The 20,107-nt window shown below is 40.8% G+C and overlaps 1 protein-coding gene across 1 annotated transcript in view; it reads right to left on the bottom strand.

Annotated features, from left to right (window-relative positions):
* DNAH11 (dynein axonemal heavy chain 11) overlaps positions 1–20,107 on the bottom strand; it is a 352,793-nt gene that overhangs the window by 96,710 nt on the left and 235,976 nt on the right. Inside the window, exons 56-61 of the mRNA XM_047094654.1 lie at positions 16,116–16,349; positions 12,234–12,380; positions 5,975–6,088; positions 3,786–3,929; positions 2,991–3,173; positions 926–1,027 (exon numbers count right to left, since the gene is read on the bottom strand). Coding sequence (XP_046950610.1) covers positions 926–1,027; positions 2,991–3,173; positions 3,786–3,929; positions 5,975–6,088; positions 12,234–12,380; positions 16,116–16,349 — 924 coding nt within the window. The remainder of the gene's footprint in view (positions 1–925; positions 1,028–2,990; positions 3,174–3,785; positions 3,930–5,974; positions 6,089–12,233; positions 12,381–16,115; positions 16,350–20,107) is intronic.

Genomic DNA, 20,107 nt, shown 5'->3' with positions numbered 1-20,107 from the left:
CTATGAAACTTTTGAAGTCCATGTCAAGTACACCTTCATTATGAAATTTTCTCTAATTTCTCCAGGCTGAATAATTCTGTGGTGCTGCTATCACAGTGTATATGTAGTTATATACATACTTGTAACACTGGCCGGGAATGACTGGTTGTTTATTTGTGAAAATATTAACAATGACTGTGTTTGTGGCTAATATTCTCTAAGCACTTACTATGTGGCCAGTACCATGCTAAATTCTTAATATGAACTACTCTTGTTTAATCCTTATAATTCTACCTAAGAAGCACATGCTATTATAAAGCCTACTGCACAGATGAGAAAACAGAACTCAGAGAGGTGAACTAATTCGTGCAGGGTGAAACAGTAGATGTCGAGCCAGGATGTAAATCCAGGCATTCTGGCTCCAGAATCCTTGCCTTTTTTTTTTTTTTTTTTGCAAAGAGAGGGAATGAGAATGGGAGCAAGGGGCGGGGGGTAGGGGGGGGGGAGAGAGAGAGAGAGAGAGAGAATGAAGAGAATGAAGAGAATGAATCCCAAGCAGTCTCCAGGCACGGCATAGAGTCTGAGGAGGGGCTCCGTCCCACCACCCTAGGGTCGCGACCTGAGCCAAAATCAAGAGTCAGATGCACAACCGACTGAGCCACCAAGGCGCCCCTGAAATCCTTGCCTTTAGTCGCTATCTGCTATGCTCCTCCTCCTCTTCCAACAGGAAAGTTTTTTTTAAGTCCAGAAACCATGGAAGTTTCTACTTTTCCAGGTCCGTGTCTAGCATACAGCAGATAAGAACTATCTACTGAACGGGTACGTAAATAAATGTATCGATGAAAGCTCAAATTCCTTTCTTCTTGCTTGGGCTCAGATGGGGCCCTGTCTAAGCAGGGAGGTAACGTCTCTCGGGAACTTCCCCAGTGTTACGTTTTGCACTCACCTCAAGCTTTTTTCTGATAGCCTCGAGTTTTTCAGTAGCTGCAGCCAGTTCGAAGTTGGCTTGGGCTAAAGCTTGCCGTTTTGGCTCCACGTCACAGTAGACCTGAAAATCCACACGGGTTTTAACTCATGGGGTAATAAGACGCAAAGAGGACACGTAATTATTCAATCTTACATTTGCCAGAAGCTTCGTAACCCAAGTTTCTACTCCCCCCCTAGCAATTTGTTTTTTATTTCTTAGCAATGGCACTACCCAATGGCAGAGCAAAAATCTATACAGCGTTCCAAGTTCTGTTGGGTTGTCCGTGATTTAGTCATTTATTCTGGATGTGAGAGTTAGGAATCCTTGCCCAAAGTGCTGTACACATCAGACATCGAGATACTACAGTATGTTTGTCCTAAAAATTGGAGATAATCTTCACATCATCAGAAACTGCAGTGGGCGGGAACTACAGTTCAAGTTGGAACCAAGTCTTGATTTTAAAGCAGAACATAAGAGTGGAGAAATTCTCTGAACTCAGGCAGGAACATAAGAGATAGCCTCACAATATTAACAGTGCTGTCACTTTCTTTTCTAAGTTGCGGGCCACTGTCGGGGTGTATCATTTGATTGGGTGGTTTGAGAATTGGGGCGGACCACTTTTGTAATCCGGTTGAGAAAAGAGGAAGGAAATGAAATTTTATTTTCTCTTTTATGGCCCAACATCACAGGACACAGCCACAGTCTAGCTCCGTGCTCATCCTTCACCTACAATACAACGAAAGCACAGGGGTCAGACATTTTTTAAATATTTATTTATTTTGGGCAAAGCGCAAGCGGGAGGAGAGGCAGAGAGAGGGGGGACAGAGGACCTGAAGGAGGCTCTGCACTGATGGGCTGACAGCAGCAAGTCTGATGTGGGACCCGAACGCATGAACTGCAAGATCATGACCTGAGCTGAAGTCGGATGCTCAACCGAATGAGCCACCCAGGTGCCCCAGGGGTCCGACATTTTTTATGGAGGGAAGCCATATGTCAACTGCAATCCACCTAAACCCTTGTTCTACACAGGCTTCCACTGAAGAGACACATCAGAAGGGTCTTACTCTCATGGATTATAAAGGAGATCACCTGGTTTTATGAAAATCACTTTGGGGAGCACCTAGGTGGCTCAGTCGGTTTAGCGTCCGACTCTTGATTTCGGCTCAGGTCCTAATCTCAGTTCAAGTCCCACAGCGGACTCTGTGCTGATAGGGAGGGCCCTGTGTGGAATTCTGTCTCCCTCTCTCTCTCTGCCCCTCCCTTGCTTTCTCTCTACCTCTCTCTCTCAAAATAAATACATTAAAAAAAATCACTTTGGGAATGTTTTTGATTATACGTGGAATTTCCTCAGTAATTCTATTTTTGAATATAATATATAACTGTCTAAGAAAAAATAAGACAGTTCTTCAGAGTTAAGGGCATGCATTGTTCCCTTTTTACATACAGTATTCTGCCAAGTGCTAGGAAGACAGGTGGCAGACAAGAAGTATCTGATAAATGAAAGACTACATTAAATGATATTCTATCTCTACGATGCCTGAAAACACAAGCTTTAGATTCAACCATAACACAGGCAAAAGTGTATTTGTGATTAAAATACTAAAGCAAAAAAAGGGGAGAGGGCTATTTCCTCATCACATTAAATCTACAGTGGTGTAAATTTTTGCACTGAGAGTAGGGATTAAGTTTGAACATGAATTGAGACCTGCGGTTGGTTCAAGTCAACACAAAATTAATATTTTAGTGTAAATAAATATAATTTATCTGGCCAGCAAGTTTTTACCTAATCAAATCACTTGCTGCTATTTGATCTAAAGTAATTGATAATGCTACCCTAAAAAAAATAAGTTTCAAACATTTCAAATATCCTCCTCTATAGAATTCTGTTTAATTGGACACTTTCAGGCTCATTCTTAGGGTTTTATCTTATTCAAATAATTAAATATCAAATTATATAACTTCTTCTTTTTTTACCAGTATGGAAATTAATATCTTTATGGTCCTTGTGAGTAACACCTGTAAACCATCAGATTAAGACTGATACCTCGTAGAACTTAACGATGTTGGTGACCCAGGCACAGAGACCAGCTGCTGCAAAAGATTTGGTCCGAATCAGGTTTGGATTGAACTCTGGGTCTTTCAAATACTGCTCATTTACTACTTTCAGACAGTTCTCTGGAATGTGCTCTTTGTCATAGTTAATTAACGCTTGCAAAAAATCATCAACCTGTAAAGCAAAAAGACTTATTGCAATGAACCCATTTCGGCTGCAGAGAAAATTCCAAGATCAAAAGTTAAAATCAGCTTTTAGGACTCACATTACAAAGGCAAAATTGGCAAGCTGCATTTATCCTACTGTTTGACTTTTTCAGTCTTCGTAGTAGGAAGTGAGAATTAGCAATGGACACTTTTAAAATCTCTTCTATCCCAGGGTAAAATACACAGGAGGCATTCACATTTTGAAGAAAAGACAGAAAAGAAAAAGAAAAACACATACCCCAAAGCCCCTCTGCCTCACCTTCTCGTGCATTAGCAACATTTTTCCAGCATAAGAAATCCATGTAATTTTCTCCCTCCTACACTTAACTGCTTTCATAATTTTGCAAATAGTTAGCAACCTTCCACGTGCTGCTAGTGTTGACCTAGGTCTGCTACAACCCCAAGCTAACCTCCAACTTGGCAAACAAAAATTCTCTAAGTCTAGAGAACACACAGTAGGTTACACTCAATAAGGATACAGGTGATTTCCTTCAGTTTGAACAGCTTTTGCTGTCAAATATGACCACGGTACTAAGAACACAAAGTGTCTGGGATTTTCATCTTGCCAGTTGTCTGATACCTTTCCCATGAAGACTTTAGCTGCTTTCCAACTTCGGTCTTTAGGCACTCTGCCCCGGGGAGCCAGGAGGACCATCACAGCAGCCGTAACGTTGGTAACGGCGTTCGGTGGGTTGGGAAAGACTTTCAGCTCAGTGAGATTGCCCTGAAGAAAAAGCACACCCACAATGAAGACCAGGGGAGGTCTGGGGAAGAGCCGTTAGCTGATCAAGCTGGTCTGTCCTCTCTGTGTCACACCAGTCTCAGCTTGGCAGTTTTTGCCACCCAGTGATTCCACCTTGGGACCCCAGGAGGTTCACTTTTCCCTGGACACTTTTCTGATACTCCGGAAACAGCACTGGTCTTTTTGGCTTCCAAAAAATTCTCCCTCTGATATACCAGCCCCGCAGAGCCTTGCTCCCTGAGCCCAAGCAATTTGATAAACAAAGTTTTGAAGGTGTTTATGGGTTCTATCCCACCTACGTAATACGTCTACATTTTAACCAGGGCCTCCCAGAAACATCAACCCCTTGGTCCAGAGCCTCTTGGTTTTGTTTTTTCTGCACAAGAAATCTCTTCCATTATACTATGATGCCTCTCAACTGGGAAGCTACCTGTATTGCTTGAATCTGCTCTCTGGACAACTTCTTAATCTCCTCTGGTCAAAATCTTAATTTACTCCAAAGACAACATTAAGGGTATAACCTACGAGTGTTAAGGCAAATACTTTGGGGCAGGAATTAATATTATGAGTAGTATATATATATAAAAAAAAGTATTTCCTGCGACATTTCATAAACTACCTCATATACTCTTGCTTACAAAAACCCTGATTCAACCTGATTCTTCTCCATTACCCCAAACTGCGTATTTACTTGGGAAATGACTGCAAAGAAGGGAAAGGATGTGAAAATGAAGCAAAACTTAAAATGTATTAATAGTAACTGAGAGCTAGCTAACCTCCTTCATAATTTGCAAATATCTTCATCTTTTTTATAAATACAGTGAGCTTTATATTTAAGTGACATTAATTTATTTTGTCTAGGTGACTGATAATACATTTGAAGATAGAGTTTCAAATATAGAAAAGCACAAAGAAGAAAATACATATGCAAGTGCTGAGAAAAAAAACATAAAATTCCATTACTAAGAGATAATCAGTTACTATTGCTTATTTTTTCTAATTTCTCAATGCACAAGCATGTTCTTACAAAAAAAATCATATTGTATATCCTATTTTGTAATCTGCTTTATTCACTTAACAGATCATGGACATTTTCTCATGTCACTAAATACTATGCAACAATATTTTAATGGAACCAGAGTATTTGAATACATAAAGGTCAATGTTCTATCATGGTATATTTATATTCTTTTAAAGTTTTCAGTTTTATGCTAATACTGTAAGAAATATCCATGTAGATAATAACTTTATGATCATAGTCAATCGCTTTCCTCAAAAAAAAAAAAGAAAAAGAAAACCTTAGAAAAAGCAGGTGAATATTTTTTTGAAAGGCAGTTAAAGTCTGGATCCTCTACTCTTTGAAGTTGAATCTTAAGAACGTCAGGCTTGGTAATCCGCCGGATTCTCCCTGGAGGCCCAGTAGAACCCAGCACAAAACCAGCTGCAGGCTCCTAAAATAAATTGCCCACAATTCTACTTTTCCTCATAATACCCATCTGACTATCACAGATGATTTTCTCCTCGGGGAATTCAAATGCTCAATGAGGTTTTGCTAATAAGGTGAAACCAGGAAAAGTGATGTGAGCCAAAACTAGGTATCTTTGTTCCTAGTGCATTGCTCTTTTCATGAGGGTGTCTCGTTAATGCCACTTTTTATATCCAGAGGAAATAAAGAATCTTCACTTAGTTCTTAAAGCAACACATAATATGACAACTGGATTTGCGCCAAATCCAGTTGCTAACAATAGAACTGCCTCTTATGAAAGTATAAATCTCATGGTGTTGCAAGTATTCAAAAGGAGACTTGACTGTCAGGCTGTGGCAGGACAGACTCCCGCATGGGAAAGGAAGTCACACTATTAATGATGACCTCGACGTTTGTTCCCACTTCAGTATTTTGTGGGACTCGTTTTCCTTTCTAAAAACTCTTTGGTTGCACAAAATTCACTCTGGGTCCTGTTATTCAAACTCTGAGAACCTTTAAAAACTATTTGGAGGAATCCCACAAGCCCTGTGATCATCCTTACCCTGTTGAGCGTATTGAGTGCAGCTGTTGCGGCCACCAGTGCGGGCTCAGCCTTGAGTACGTCGACTTCACACTCTCGCTGTTTCTGGGACACTTCAGTCTGAATGGCTGTCACCTAATCAGAGAGGAAAGCACACAAACCCACAAACACAAATCACCACCTGAAATATCACTACTGAAGAATGTAGGCTGACTCAGATGCGCTGTTCAACAGTTCATCTGGTTCTCTTTAGAACAGGCGAGGAATGTGCCCTAAAGACGAATTTCTCTCAGTCTCAGTGTGTGCACAAAGCTTTGTATATGCATGAAATACAGTGACAAATCCCAACGCAAATGTACTCAAGTATCTAACTGCTCCAAGAAGGGCTTTGGCTAATCTAATTAAAAGGTGCTGCTAATAATAAATTCAAGGCAGCGATCCCTCTGCTCTTCAATTTTCTTTTTCTGAGTGTCCTGGGTAAGTGGAAATCCAGGCTGGCTCAGTAACACCGACAGAAAATACTCTCGCTAGAAATCTCTATCTAATTTTTGTTTACATTTGCCTAAAAGCTATGTTGGCTAGTCTTTAAGAATAAATGTGAAGCTTTTTCTGTTCAACTGACTAGAAGATATAGTTATTTCTATGTATACTTAACCAAAGATATAATTTCTATAAAGACTAATTACTGGTTTCTCTAAGGACCTGGTAAGAAACTCTGGCTACAATAGCCCATTTCTGTCTGTCAACGACACTGATATCCACACTACCATTGAAGGTCCAGGGACTTTCTTCATGTGCCCAAGAGGGTGTGGCATCAGTTTCGTGACATGAACACATATGTTATGCATACAGGGAAGCCATGCTGGTAAACTTGAACCAAAACCAAGGGAGAAGCTTTGGAATTTTTATCCTCCTCGCCCTCTTAGGAGACATAACAAAATTTGAATGGGCAGGAAGAGTAAATTTTTGATCCCAAGCAGGAACTGCAGTTTCAAAGCTGTGCCATTGGGCACAGGGATCCAGTCACCATGGGGGATGGCTCTTTCAGCGACGGTGACTAGGGCATTTAACGTGTGAAGAAAAGTGCATTTCTTCAGATGTGTTTGGAATGAACAGGTGTAACTATGCCATAAAATTAAATAGTGCTTACAACAAATTATATTGTCTACTACAGCTTTATTAGCAGTAATTACCATTCTTCTGATTAACCATTATTTTGCTGTATACTGCACCTTTTATGAACATAATTGGTTCAGGGTAGAGATGTGATCTCTTGCCAATATATACACAGCTACTGTAATGTAAATAAGAAAATACTGCATGCTTATTGAGAACTACTCAAAAACCACAACCCTCAAAACTTCCAGGAATGGCCAATGAAAATTCTAAGAATACATTTTTGGTGTGCTAGACAACACTGTTGCAGAACAAAGGGAGAGCAGAGGTGAGTAAATTAATACCTCAGGGTTATTTACCTTCTATAAGGATACAATCTATAAATGCTGTTTGCTATCATTTATAAGAGCATCATTTAAAATAAGTGAACTTGAGAAACTTAATAGAAGACCATGGGGGAAGATAAGGGGAAAGATAGTTTCAAACAGAGAGGGAGGCAAAACATGATAGACTCTTAAATACAGTCAACAGACTGAGGGTTGATGCGGGGGGTGGGGGAGAGGGGAAAATGGGTGACAGGCATTGAGGAGAGCACTCGTTGGGATGAGCACTGCATGTTGTATGTAAGCAATGAGTCATGGGAATCTACCCCCAAAACCAAGAGCACACTATACATACATACATACATACATACATACATACATGTATACACTGTATGTTAGCTAACTTGACAATAAATTATATTTAAAAAAAAATAATAGCCAAACTTTAGAGAGAGAGCCCAAATGTCCATTTGACTGATAAATGGATAAAGGAGATGTGGTATATCTATACAGTGGAATATTACTCAGCCATCAAAAAGAATGAAATTTTGCCATTTGCAATGATATGGGTGGAGCTAGAATGTATTACGTTGAGCAAAATAAGTTAATCAGAGAAAGACAAGTATTGTATGATTTAACTCATGTGGAATTTAAGAAATAAAACAGATGAACATATGGGAAGGGGCTAAGAAGAGAGGGGAAAAAAAGCACAAGAGACTCTTAACAATAGGGAACAAACTGAGGGTTGATGGACAGAGGTCAGTGGGAGATGGGTAATAGGTATTAAGGAGGCACTTGAGATGAGCACTGGGTATTCTATGTAAGCGATGAATCACTGAATTCTACTCCTGAAACCAGTATCGCACTGTAGGTTAACCACCTAAAGTTTAAATAAAAAGTAACAGTAAAAAAATAATAATAATCAAGATAAAATAAAAATGGTCTCCATATTAGAGATTTTTAGTACTAGAAGAGTATATCTTTTTTTTAAATTTATTTATTTATTTATTTATTTATTTATTTATTTATTTATTTATTTCAAGAGAGAAAGAGAAAGGAGTGGAGAGGCAGAGAGAAAGGGAGAGAAAGAGAATCCCAAGGACTGATAGCGCGGAGACTGACCCCAGTAACAGAAATTGAGTCAGAGGCTTAACTGACTGACCCACCCATCCAGATGCCCGAAGCACTTTTAAGTGCTATTTCTGTGAGACTGAGAGTTGCTATTCTTCTCCTTCTGACTCCTTTACACTTCATGGAGTATCATTCCTTTGGGTAATTTTTATAATCAGGACAATCTTCAATATTAATAAAAACCCACGAAAGAAAATGAAAAAAAAAATACCCTAGGTTGGTCAGCTTTTTTTCATTCCCGATACCTTCTGCACACTTTTGTTTACATGTCACATGCCACAATCACCATTACCACAGGAACCAGCCCCCATGGGGACTGGATCCTGGTGACCAGTGCTACAGTTATGACACTAGAAGTTCCTAACTTATAACTTAAGTTAGAACTTAATTCTTCCTGCACAAGAATTCTAAGGTACATGTACAATAATTTGTGTATTTCAGGTGACACTGGAATAGTGAAAATACAGTGTATCTTAGTGACGTGGAGAGCCTCGAGCCTCACTGTCCAACTGCCTCCACACCATGACTCCTGGGTGGTGCTCAGCAAGGTTCAACTTGGGGAAGGAGGGAAGAGTGACACAGATCATTTGGAATGTGGGCTTTCTCTTGACTACAGCCTGTTAAAGCAGTGTTCGGGAGATACTCCCATTCTTGGGTACACAGAGCTTTTCTGCTATTGGTCAAAAGCTCCTTGCAAATGGTTCATGAAATTTAATGGTGGGTCACATGGAAGAAGTGGAATAGCAATGGCTTAGTAGAAGCTGAAGTATGTCCACCCAGAAATTTGTATGGCAAAGCCCTAACCCTAATACCTCAGAATATGATTATATTTTTAAAAATTTTTTAATGTTTATTTATTTTTTAGAGATAGACAGAGCACAAGTGGGGGAGAGGCAGAGAGAGAAGGGGTCACAGAATCTGAAGCAGGCTCCAGGCTCTGAGCTGTCAGCACAGAGTCTGACGCGGGGCTCGAACCCACAAACTGTGAGATCGTGACCTGAGCCAAAGTCGGCCACTTGACTGACTGAGCCACCCAGGCACCCCTAGAATATGACTGTATTTGCAGACATGCCCTTTAAAGAGGTGATTAAGCTAAAAATGAGCCCATTAGGGTGGGCCCTAGGTCAGTTTAACTGGTGTCCTTATAAAAGGAGGAAATCTGAACAGGCACAAGAGACACCAGGGATGTGTACACAGAGGAAAGACCAAGTGAAGACAGTGAGAACGCGGCCATGTGCAAGCCAAGGGGAGAAACCAAGCTTGTCAATATCTTGATCTTGAACATCCAGCCTCCAGAACTGTGAGAAAATAAACTTCTGTAGGTTAAGCCATGCAGTCTATGATATTTTTTTCTAGAAGTCCTAGCAATCTAATAAACTGCTCTAATTTGCCTTCAGAGTATGAGAAATCCCAGACAGTCCTTCAAAACCCAGCCATACCCACATTTAGAATAGAAACACACAAAATCTGAAGACCATTCAAAATCAAGGAGGATGATAACTTTTGAGGAGATTATATTAGCCCTGTGATTTAGAAGGTACTTTAACTCATGAGGGTTACACTCAACAAAGAAAGCAATATGAAAGAGATCAGAGAATTTGAATCCTTAGAATTGGGAACTGGTAAACCAAACAGAGACGGAAGAAGTAATTTTCATAGGCTTCATGGCGCTGGGGTTACTTGAAGTCACCGCTGGTAATGTCAGCAGTTTGGATGGCTCTTGATGATTCTATGAATCTCGAGGAACAATTTTAACCTGCTGCTCTACAAGGACTACCAAGGCACACAGAAAGGCAGTCAGTATTTGCTTAGTTATATTAAATATGGCAATGTACTTTTTAATAACTTCTCATGGGTCAAGACTTGAAATCCCAATTTTATAGGATCACAGTGCCCATATGTACCCATTTAATAACTATGTAGAACCTAGCACACTGCTGAACAAAATGTGAGCTCACAGCACATGCTCCAAATGATGAGTTCCTTGAATCTCTATACATGGCTTAGTTACAAATAATTCTCCTTCCATGAGCAGCCAGTCCCTTCTAGCATCACCTCGATTTGATTTTTATCTTAGCCCTCATCACTAGCCCCAAATCCCTTGTCACTTGTCTGCTGCCAGTCTTTTCCATTATAATGTAAGCTACCTGAGGGTGCCTTGTATGCCATCTAAGCTCAAGAGCCTAGAACTGTGCCAGGCAAAAATAGTTGCTCAGTTAGTATTTGTTATTGAGAATTAAGTAAAGTAACCATCAGGGGTAAAATGAAAATATGTTTATTTCTTGGTATAGATTAGATATAGAAATAGTGTCTTTTTCATGTTTGAAGAACTTCATAAAACAACCAGTCAGAAGAGTTCTCATTTGCTAAAGCATTTTTTTCCCTCTTTGTAAGGATGATTTTGTCTTAGGAATTCACATACAAAATGTGAAAATACCTCTGGAGTGTTTTATGGATCTCTAAAAGGTATCTCGAGAGATAGATTATAATCTAACAAGTACTAGCACGCCACTTATTTGCGCAATGCTTGAAAAATATCCCTTGGGTGGAAATGGCTTATGATAATCACATCATATGGGATACCTAATTGCTTAACATAATACAGTACAATTTTAAGGACATCCTCTGCTTATCTGAAACTCAATGGAAACACTTATTAACAAATTAGGAATTATATGCCCATTGGCCATGCCAAATGTAGCATACAACTTTAAAAACAAGTATTAAAAAAAACTATTCAGCATTCTGATTTTCAGTGTGCAACTCAACTCTTTAGTTGTGTAAGCTACCAGTAAACATGCTCAATACCTATTAGAAAATAGGGGGGGGGGTTAAGCCCAACTCAATTGTCTATGAATGAATGGCAATACCACTAGAAGAACTCAAGTATTTCTGGCATCATAAAACGCTAGGATAATAACATAAAAGCTACTGACTCAAAAGCTATAAGCATGTTTATAATTTACCTTTTTTTTTATCAACTAATCCCTGATTATAATCTTTTGTCCCAAATGAGAGAATTTATCTCAAACAAACATATTCAATTTCTAAACAAATAAGATATACAAAAATATCTTCCCTTTGTGGCCCAAGGTCTGGCAAAAGAAGAGGACAAAGAAGTTGTATTTATTTCAGAATTGCCAGAAACCCAGGTACAAAGAAAGCAGAATCTGTATAATCTTAAGAGTAATTGTTTGCAACAGTAAAATGTAATATAAAATGCCAGGTTCTCAATCGAATCAAAAAGAAGAAATTTAGCTTAGGATTTAATAATAAACTCAAGTTGTATTATTAAAAGGAAAAATTTGAAAAACCATCTTGCAAAGTGATGGAATTGGGCTTTGTTAACAATTGAGTTGTTCAATTTGCCTAAAAACTGAAAACCTTTAGAAACCTCAGAGGTGACTTCATGACCTTTACTGTATTACAAATAGGCCTGATGTTCAAGATCCACATCCATTATATGCTTGAATGAGCTCAGTATTTATTGTTCTTTCATATCATTAAAAGAGCTAAAAGGGTGGGAAAATGCATAATGTAAAGAAAGGTCAAGTGGTAATCATGGTGTGAAATGCTGTTACATGTGTAACTATAATAATTCTTTAGATTTTATGCTCCCTGGAGAGGAAGTTGTTCAAAATTGTTCACCTACAAAGGTTTATTTTGTGCTAAATATAGCTCAGCACTCTAAATGGTGGAATTAGCCTGACCTTTCGCTCCTCAGCGTCGGCAATGGCCTTTTCCCGGCTCACTTTCTCCGTCTGGAGCCCGATCTTTGCGATCAGAGCTTCGGCATCACGATTTCTCAGTTGCAGCTCAGCTTCTTGAGAGGCAAGTCTGGCTTTCAGATCTCCCACCTGAAGGAAAAGTCACTATGTCCAAGTAACTTGCGTTGGGAACGACAAATATCAGATACAGCTTATTTTTTTAAATGAGTTCACAGATCCCTATCAGCCTGCATCTTTTATCTCTTCCTCCCCTGTTCCGACTTTAGTCCCATGTGCAAAAACACAGCCCCGCTTCCCCTCCACAGAGGAACAAACAGCACAGTGTTTTCTGATTGCTTTCTGAAAAATGTAATTTATGTCAGCACCAGCTAGAAATTTACCTTCTCCCCTCAGTCTGTGCAGTCAGGGAAACATCAACAGCTGTCCCCACCTGTGTACATGTCACTCAAGCACCTGTCACTCATGCCCCCAGCTTTTCTGGTCCTGTAAAGCTCAGGCTCAAGGCAGTAGAGGCCACAGGAAGACTTGCTTGGTGGCAAGCTGGAGGAACCATGGTTTGTGCTCTCCAACGGAACACCATGAAAGGCTCAGAGAAGTTGAGACATCGGTACTCCCTGGCCGTTATGAGTTACTATCAGTTTCATTGAATCCGTTACTCACTTTGATGGAAATGCCTACAGACAGGTCTATTCTCTTTCCACAAAATAGGAAATGGTCCTCTTAGTTTCTTCCACCTCATACAACATTCAACTTAACACCTACTACAGAAAGGCAAACCACAAGTGCCTTGTGGGCATCAGAAGGGGTGGGGTCAAAGAGCAGTGAGTGTCCTAGATGGGGACTGCTGCTCCTGGCCTCACTCAACTCTTGAGGAACTCAAGTCTTTCTGAGGCATCAACAAATTTATCTTCTCTAAAGAATGATTCTGCCCTCGTAATTGGGATTTCATGAGGTTCACAAGGTACCACTAGGTTCCTAAGTTTGAGAATCACGTAAAGCAAAGCAGAAGTCAAGTGCTGGGAAACAAACGTGACTCGGCTCTTGGAGACACATGGAAGCAGTTTTAAATATCATGAGCATTAGCTTAATTCCATTTTTTTTTCCAGAAGTAGGTTACTATGTTTACAAAAATCAAAGAAGCAGAGAATAATTATAAACACTTATTTTGACTCAGTTGCTACAGGCACTCCAGGGGGTTCATCCTGTGGAACAACATCTCACTACTATATCCAAGGACTCTTCAAACCTCTGCTCAAATGGCACGATTACTACTATTACTGTTACCTTTACTAGTTATTATAGTTTAAGCTAAGATGGATTTTTTAGCCTCTCTGTGAACTCAGGGTAATAATGCACAGTGACATTTGCTTGTCTTTTCTTTTTAGCCATGGGAAACTAGTCGCATGTTAGGTTACAATCCAAAGAATCATCTAAGAGACTAGGAGGAAACGGTTATTTCAAGCCCTGATTTCCATTTCTGAGGAAGCTGTTAGGTCTGAAGAGTCTAGTGACTCAAGCCCTGGGAGCGAGGCCTTGCCGTGAAGACAGGTCACTAAGCTATCTGTGATGATCTAAGCTGACATCTAGAGAGGGGGTATGCGGCTCTAATGGGAATTTATGGCTTTACTCCAATGAATACACAGTGCTGAGGTTTAGACACATATTTCAAACGGCACGGATATTCACCTCTGTGGAATTAACTTCAGGCAGATCTTTACAGAACACAAGTTTCAACATGAAGACATTCTGCTCCACACACGGTCTTATCTTACATGGTAGGGCTTTCCAAATGCCCACCTAAGAAAGTACGCTTCTTTTCTATAATAAATAGGCTTTTAAAACTCTTAGGGAACTATGAAATATTCCAATCAGTCCTCTGATATTATTGAAAGCATTATACGTACAAACACCTATTGAAAAGAAATCATCAGTAGTCCTTCAATTAAGACTTCACATGTCATCTTCTTAGACTTTCTGCCTGATGTTTCTAGCCAAGGGGGAATAAGGAGACCCAAGCATCCTTAAACTTGGCAGGCACCATCAATAACCAGTCCCTTTCTTTCTTCCTCTCCCCCAACCTCTTCTTTTTCCCTATGGCTGAGATGCTGCCACCATGGGCGCCACTCTGTTTTTATCCTCTTTGCTCTGTTTTTTGGGAAGGAGACTCTAAGTATGGCAGAGGCCATTTTTTTTTTCCTTAGCCAAGGGCTGCCCCACCAGTACTGACGGTTTAGTTTAGTCAACGCTAGCATTTCCTGGGGCAAAGTCCACAGGTGCGGTTTGGGACATTGCTCAAAGGTACACAGATGCTCTGGGACACACATCTCCTGCACTCATGGTCTCCTAGCTCTATAGGACTCCTAGGAAGGTCTTCACGAAGAGAAAGAGATGGAACTGGAAAGGTAGTGAGAAAGAAGAAGGAAAGAGAAAGAAGGCAAAGAGTAAAAGAGTAAGGTAACATGTACACAAAAAGAGTAAAAACATTTTTTGAAGGAAAAGGGAAAGATGCACAAATACAGGTATATTATTTGGCAGGCTTCCCAACAACTATTCTTACATCACCACATCCTGGAAACTGGCCTGGAAACCTTCTCAGTTGGTTTCTCTTTCCCAGTCATGGTCCATCTACTCACTATGTACAGATCAGCGCTTCACCGAGAGCCGTTCCTGGTTCACGAGATGAAGGGCACAGAGGCAGGAGACGCTCTGGCCTATGGACATGTGAAGGGTGTGGCCGGACAGGCCTTCAGAGTGAGAGGTGCCACTGCAGGCTTCTCCAACTGGCTTGTGGTTTATTTCTAGCCTGGACATAAACAGGCCATTCAGCACACGTGGGGCGAAAACTGGCCCAATCTCCTGAGAAGCATATGAATCCGTCCAAGATGACAATACTCTGAAGAAGTCTACTGGAATTCCTGGCCTTGAAGGGACCACCATGGAGAATTTTCCCCTCACCAACTCCAGAGCCCAAGTGGCTCAGAGAAAGCCGGGCTAGTTTCCAAAGTCTCCACAATTTCTCATTCTAATTCTTTTCTCCCCCAGTCACCGAGAGGCAGCACAGGGAGCTTTAAAATCTCAATACCTGAACTTGAGAGTAATACAGATCTGGGTTCCAACTCCAGCCTCACAGGTTCTGTGGCTGGTTCTGTCTCATCTATGAAATTAGAGTAGCAACACCTTCTTCATATACCTGTTTACTTTTCAACAAGGAGATGAGAGGACAGATGGAAAGACCCACACATGGTTAACATGTGTGCTAATTCTCTCCTAATTTACTCTTGGAGGTTAAAAGTACCATCCTTCAAGGGAGCAGGCAGATTGAGGATGAAGGCTACAGAGGATACTTTAAACGGAGAGACGTGGAGGCCAAAAGGAGATGAGACACCAGGGTCAGAGGAAGCGGCTCTGCTTAGGGACCTCAATCTGAACAAACCACATCACGTCATCAGACAGGAAATAATGCCTCCCTGGGGGGGGAGGGGCTTTAGAATCTGAAACCAAAAGGGATCCTACTTCCATTCCAGTGTGACAAAATTCCTAACTATAAACCCAGGGCACCAAAGCCAGCGAATGTAACAGAGGAGTGAGCTGTGCCTGTTCCTCAACATCTCTTCGCTGCCCTGTCCTGAGTCAGGCCAACAAGGGAAGAGATCTCTCGAAACCAGCATGACAGAATAATTGGCCAATCCCTTTCTAGACTTATGAAAGCATGAACACTGTTTTTTTGGTGTGTGTCACTAAACTGTGAATTTAAGCAGTAAGCATCTTATATAAACGGGTTGAAATGCCGCATCAAAAGTAAGTGTGCATTTTTTAATTTTAAGAGCACACATTTTACTCAGTAATAACACATCCTAGTCATACCTGAGAGGCTGTGGTTTCCAGCTTTTGGATGCCATTCACCAAATGCTCTTTCTTCTGGGATACCTCTTTTTGTTTCTTCTTCAACAGATTCTTAAACAGTGATATTTGTTCTAGAAAACTCTTTGGGGTGGTATAGTTGTGTCTTCGCTCATTCTGGTAATACCGGGTACTCATTTCATTCACGCTAGTGTGAACATGGGCCATGAAGAGGCTAATAGAATCTTTGTCCAGTGCCTGAAAACATAAACACTGTATTTCATATGCAATTCTCTCAAGTTAAAACAAAAATGTAATTAAAAAAAAAAAGAATCAGCAAAATTATGGAGTATCTTTTCCTAAAAGCCAGAACAAATTACGGCAGGATCTGGAAAAACTTACTCAGTCTTTAAGAAATAGCCACAGGATGAGAGAGATAACAATAAAGCATTCAGCTTTGCCAAGTAGGGCAAAGGATTTTTGTGCCCTCCACATACCAAACCCAAAGCCAACATATAACACAAACAAAGCTTTTCCCAACTTGCTTTTTATCTATCAAGTATGTGAAAGAAAAAAATGGTGAAACTGAGACACAGTACTCTAAAAAGTATTTTTGGTGTTGCTTTCAAACTACACTGTAGCAGTCACGCGCGCGCGCACACACACACACACACACACACACACACACACACAGCCCAAACTGACAAATGTGGTTTTTTAAGAACCCATGGGAAAACAAACAGGATGGGAAGGTATAAAACTCATTGCTTCTGGGAGAAAAATGCCATTTATATTTTCATTTGGAAAAAACAAACAAAAAAAAAGAAAACGAATAAGTGCTCCTAGAAGATTTACTAGAGAACTCCCCCCCCCCACTATACTATTCTTTCTGTTTTGTCCTCTATGACTTCTGAAGTAGTTAACTTTTTAATTTGTGGAGTCACATCTCCCTCATTTTAATGATTATTTATTGCATTCTGTACAAGATGAACCAGGTTCAATTAATCAAGGGAAGCCTAAAAATCAATTAATATGAATTAAATGAGCTACACCAACTCTTAGGAAAGTCACACATAATTTACCAAAGTGTTGTCAATAATGCTCAGACATCTTTGGGAAAATTGCACACAAGTGGCTGGTGATGCAGTTAAATGTTTCAAACCTGCACCATTAATATTACAACCCGGGTGTGCTAAGAGACAGGCCAGTTCCTGGTGCTGAACAACAACTGCTCCTGGGCGATGTCTAACAGCCTCCCAACATCATGACAAATCCGTGAGTGGGTTTCAAATATGTATATATGGGGTTGCTCTGCCTATCCATCTCACTAAATTAAAATTAATGTTCTGTTTTTTTAAAACCAAAGTCAAATACAGAATGATGCAAACCCTCAATATTCTGCATTCTCCAGTTCTGAGCTATGTGCATGTTACCAAATAGTGGACTCAGAATCTAAACTTACAAGGAAGTTAGAGAACTCCGTATAAATAAGATCCTCTGAGGGATTTTATTTTTAAAAGGACTTCACTGCAAAATAAACACGGAGAGAAAATTCATCCCTGTCCTATCTTGTTTGAGTGAACTAAAAGTGAGCACATGTCTTTTACAGTGTAAATCCTTCCCTGGCCAAGTCCGACCTCCTCACGTGGGGTGCGGGTTGCGGGGGAGGACCTGGCCTCTGCCCAACCATGATCCTTATGAGGAGGCTCCTAGGCTGCCCTGAAAAGCTCTCTCTGACAACAGTTTCATTTGTAAATCTGCGATGGAAGAAGTGGTTTCCGGTAGAGCTGGAAGTGGCCCGAGACAACTTGTCTCAATGGGGCAAAATAACTATTGTTATCGGGCTTAACAAAATGGCACAGCATGGGAGACTTGCAGAGCCAGGGAGCAGCTGGTTGTAATTCACACTGTTTTTCAGAAAACTCTAATCGTTCCAGAACAGACCTCTTTGATGACTGGTCTTCCCTGCATTCTCAATTTGTCACTTTCTCTTATGATAAGGTCAGTAGTGACAGCACTTCCTGACATTAACAGCTGTGGCTTTTAAAAGGGTCATTGTAGAACTACTAATTGCAGTAATTTCATTAGCATAAATTATTTATTCTGCCATTCATTTATCTCCAGTTTTCTTTTTTTTTTGGGGGGGGGTGGGGAGTGCAGGGAGGACATGGCTGCCGATGCGGCTGCAGAAAAGGCAATGCAATGCGTATTTTTCGTTTTCAAGGACCCAAGTGAAGAATATCACTCCTGCTACATTTGGCCCCTAATGAAAACCAGCTGATCCCATTCTCTAGTCATTTAGCAGCCCATCATAGGAAAAGCAAAAATACAAATAAGCAAACTGGCAGTATCAAATGGTTTCTAAAACCAGGGTTTCTCCACTAAGATGCCCTGGAAAACAACGCTGTATCCAACGCATCATCAAATACACACAGGAAACTGCTTTTTCCTCACATTTAGACAGAAGTTTAATTTTTACTCTTTCAGCTGGCTCACTGTGAATGCAGAGATATATCTGCTCCTTGCAGCTACGGTTCTCATGCCGTAGCAGTCACTGCCACACCAAGTACCCCCCACCACCCGACTCTTAGAGCAAATGCCGAGTAGGTCCCTGTTGGTGAAAATGACGTATAGCACGAGTCAAACGAAAACCAACACCGGAGGCCACGCCAAATCAAATATCCTAAGAATGTTATACCTTCCCCAGACCAGCTGGTCCCAAGATTATACTGGTCTGTACTTTTAAATTCAAGAGCAACTTTCAAGAGCATCGCCTTCAAGGAAAGGGAGGAGAAGGGACAAAAGAGAATGGAGGTGAAAAGGAGGCAACTTTTTTAAGTTAACCTTGGGGTCATTTTGTCACATGTGATGTCATTATACCTACCATCCACCATGAAAGTTTTCCTCCGAAGTTATTTCTATGTTAATTTTTTACAGCTTTATTGAAACATAGGTGAGATACAAAAAAAGTACATAGTTAATATCTGTTATTTTTTTAATGATTCCAAAATGCTGGGTTTTAAAATCTATTGTTTGTACTTTTTAGCTCCTTTGGGGGCAGTTAATAATAGAAACTAATTAGATACTGGGGCTGTAAAATTGGTTTATTAAATAAAATTTAATCATATATAAAACGAGCAGTACTGCATTTGAACACCTCTCCTGAGCTCCTCATGGTGCTGATTCCCTCTGAGAAAAAAGATTCTGGAGGCATCCAGGGACGCCGGTTTCGAATCCTACGACGTGGGTTAGATTTCCAGTTCTGTACAACGGGACAAATGAGGGCACTCCCTGTACTGCCTCCTGCCCACAAAATCAGAGCTTAGACTTGTGGCACTCCTTTTTAGTCTGCTTTTCTTCCTTTCCCTGGATTCCTTTTTCAGAATAGCCAAACATTTCTGCAATAGTCCAGAGCAGGATTTAAGACTGTGGGGTTCTGGCATCAAAGTGCTGAGGGCGCCCTTACCTGCGGAGTGATCTTGCGCGATGGCCTGCATCCCCTCACCTGTGCCGTGGGGAAGCCCGGGGTCCCTGCTTAGAAGGGTGGTGAGCAGCGGTGGTGGGTACATCTGCCACTGGTGATGGTGACAGGGCACCAGTGTTGGTCCTCCTAAGATTACTTCCACCTGACAGAGCAGCCCCAAGTGTTAAACGCAGCGCCCAACAGTTTTCTAAGTCACACACTAGTGTCTCATTTTTTTTTGTTTTTTCACTTTGCCTGGCAAATACATTTTGTTGTTTCTTTGGTCGTGTTTTAAAATTTTTATCTCTAATTTTAGGGGCTAATTTCCAAGGCCAAGGGCAAGGCCAGGTCCAGCCTAAGCCAGCAATCTGCAAGAAGAGTTTCTCGCAATGAAAAGGTAGTGTCAGTGGCTCCCTAACACAACATGAAAACACAGAAACAACTGAGGACTGTGACGGGGGGTGAGGAGGTCAAACAGGGCCCAGCCAAGCCTCCCAGAGGGAGCAGCCAAGGCAGATGACGTAGCTGGTTCTGGGAAGGCCAGCACTACGGG

This window comes from Lynx rufus, unplaced genomic scaffold (assembly GCF_022079265.1).
Source record: "Lynx rufus isolate CCGP_SWC_20201006 ecotype Redwood Valley unplaced genomic scaffold, mLynRuf1.p SCAF_4, whole genome shotgun sequence".
Lineage (NCBI taxonomy): Eukaryota > Metazoa > Chordata > Mammalia > Carnivora > Felidae > Lynx > Lynx rufus.
The sequence above is the reverse complement of the archived record's forward strand: the minus strand, read 5'-3'. Positions and strand labels throughout refer to the sequence as shown.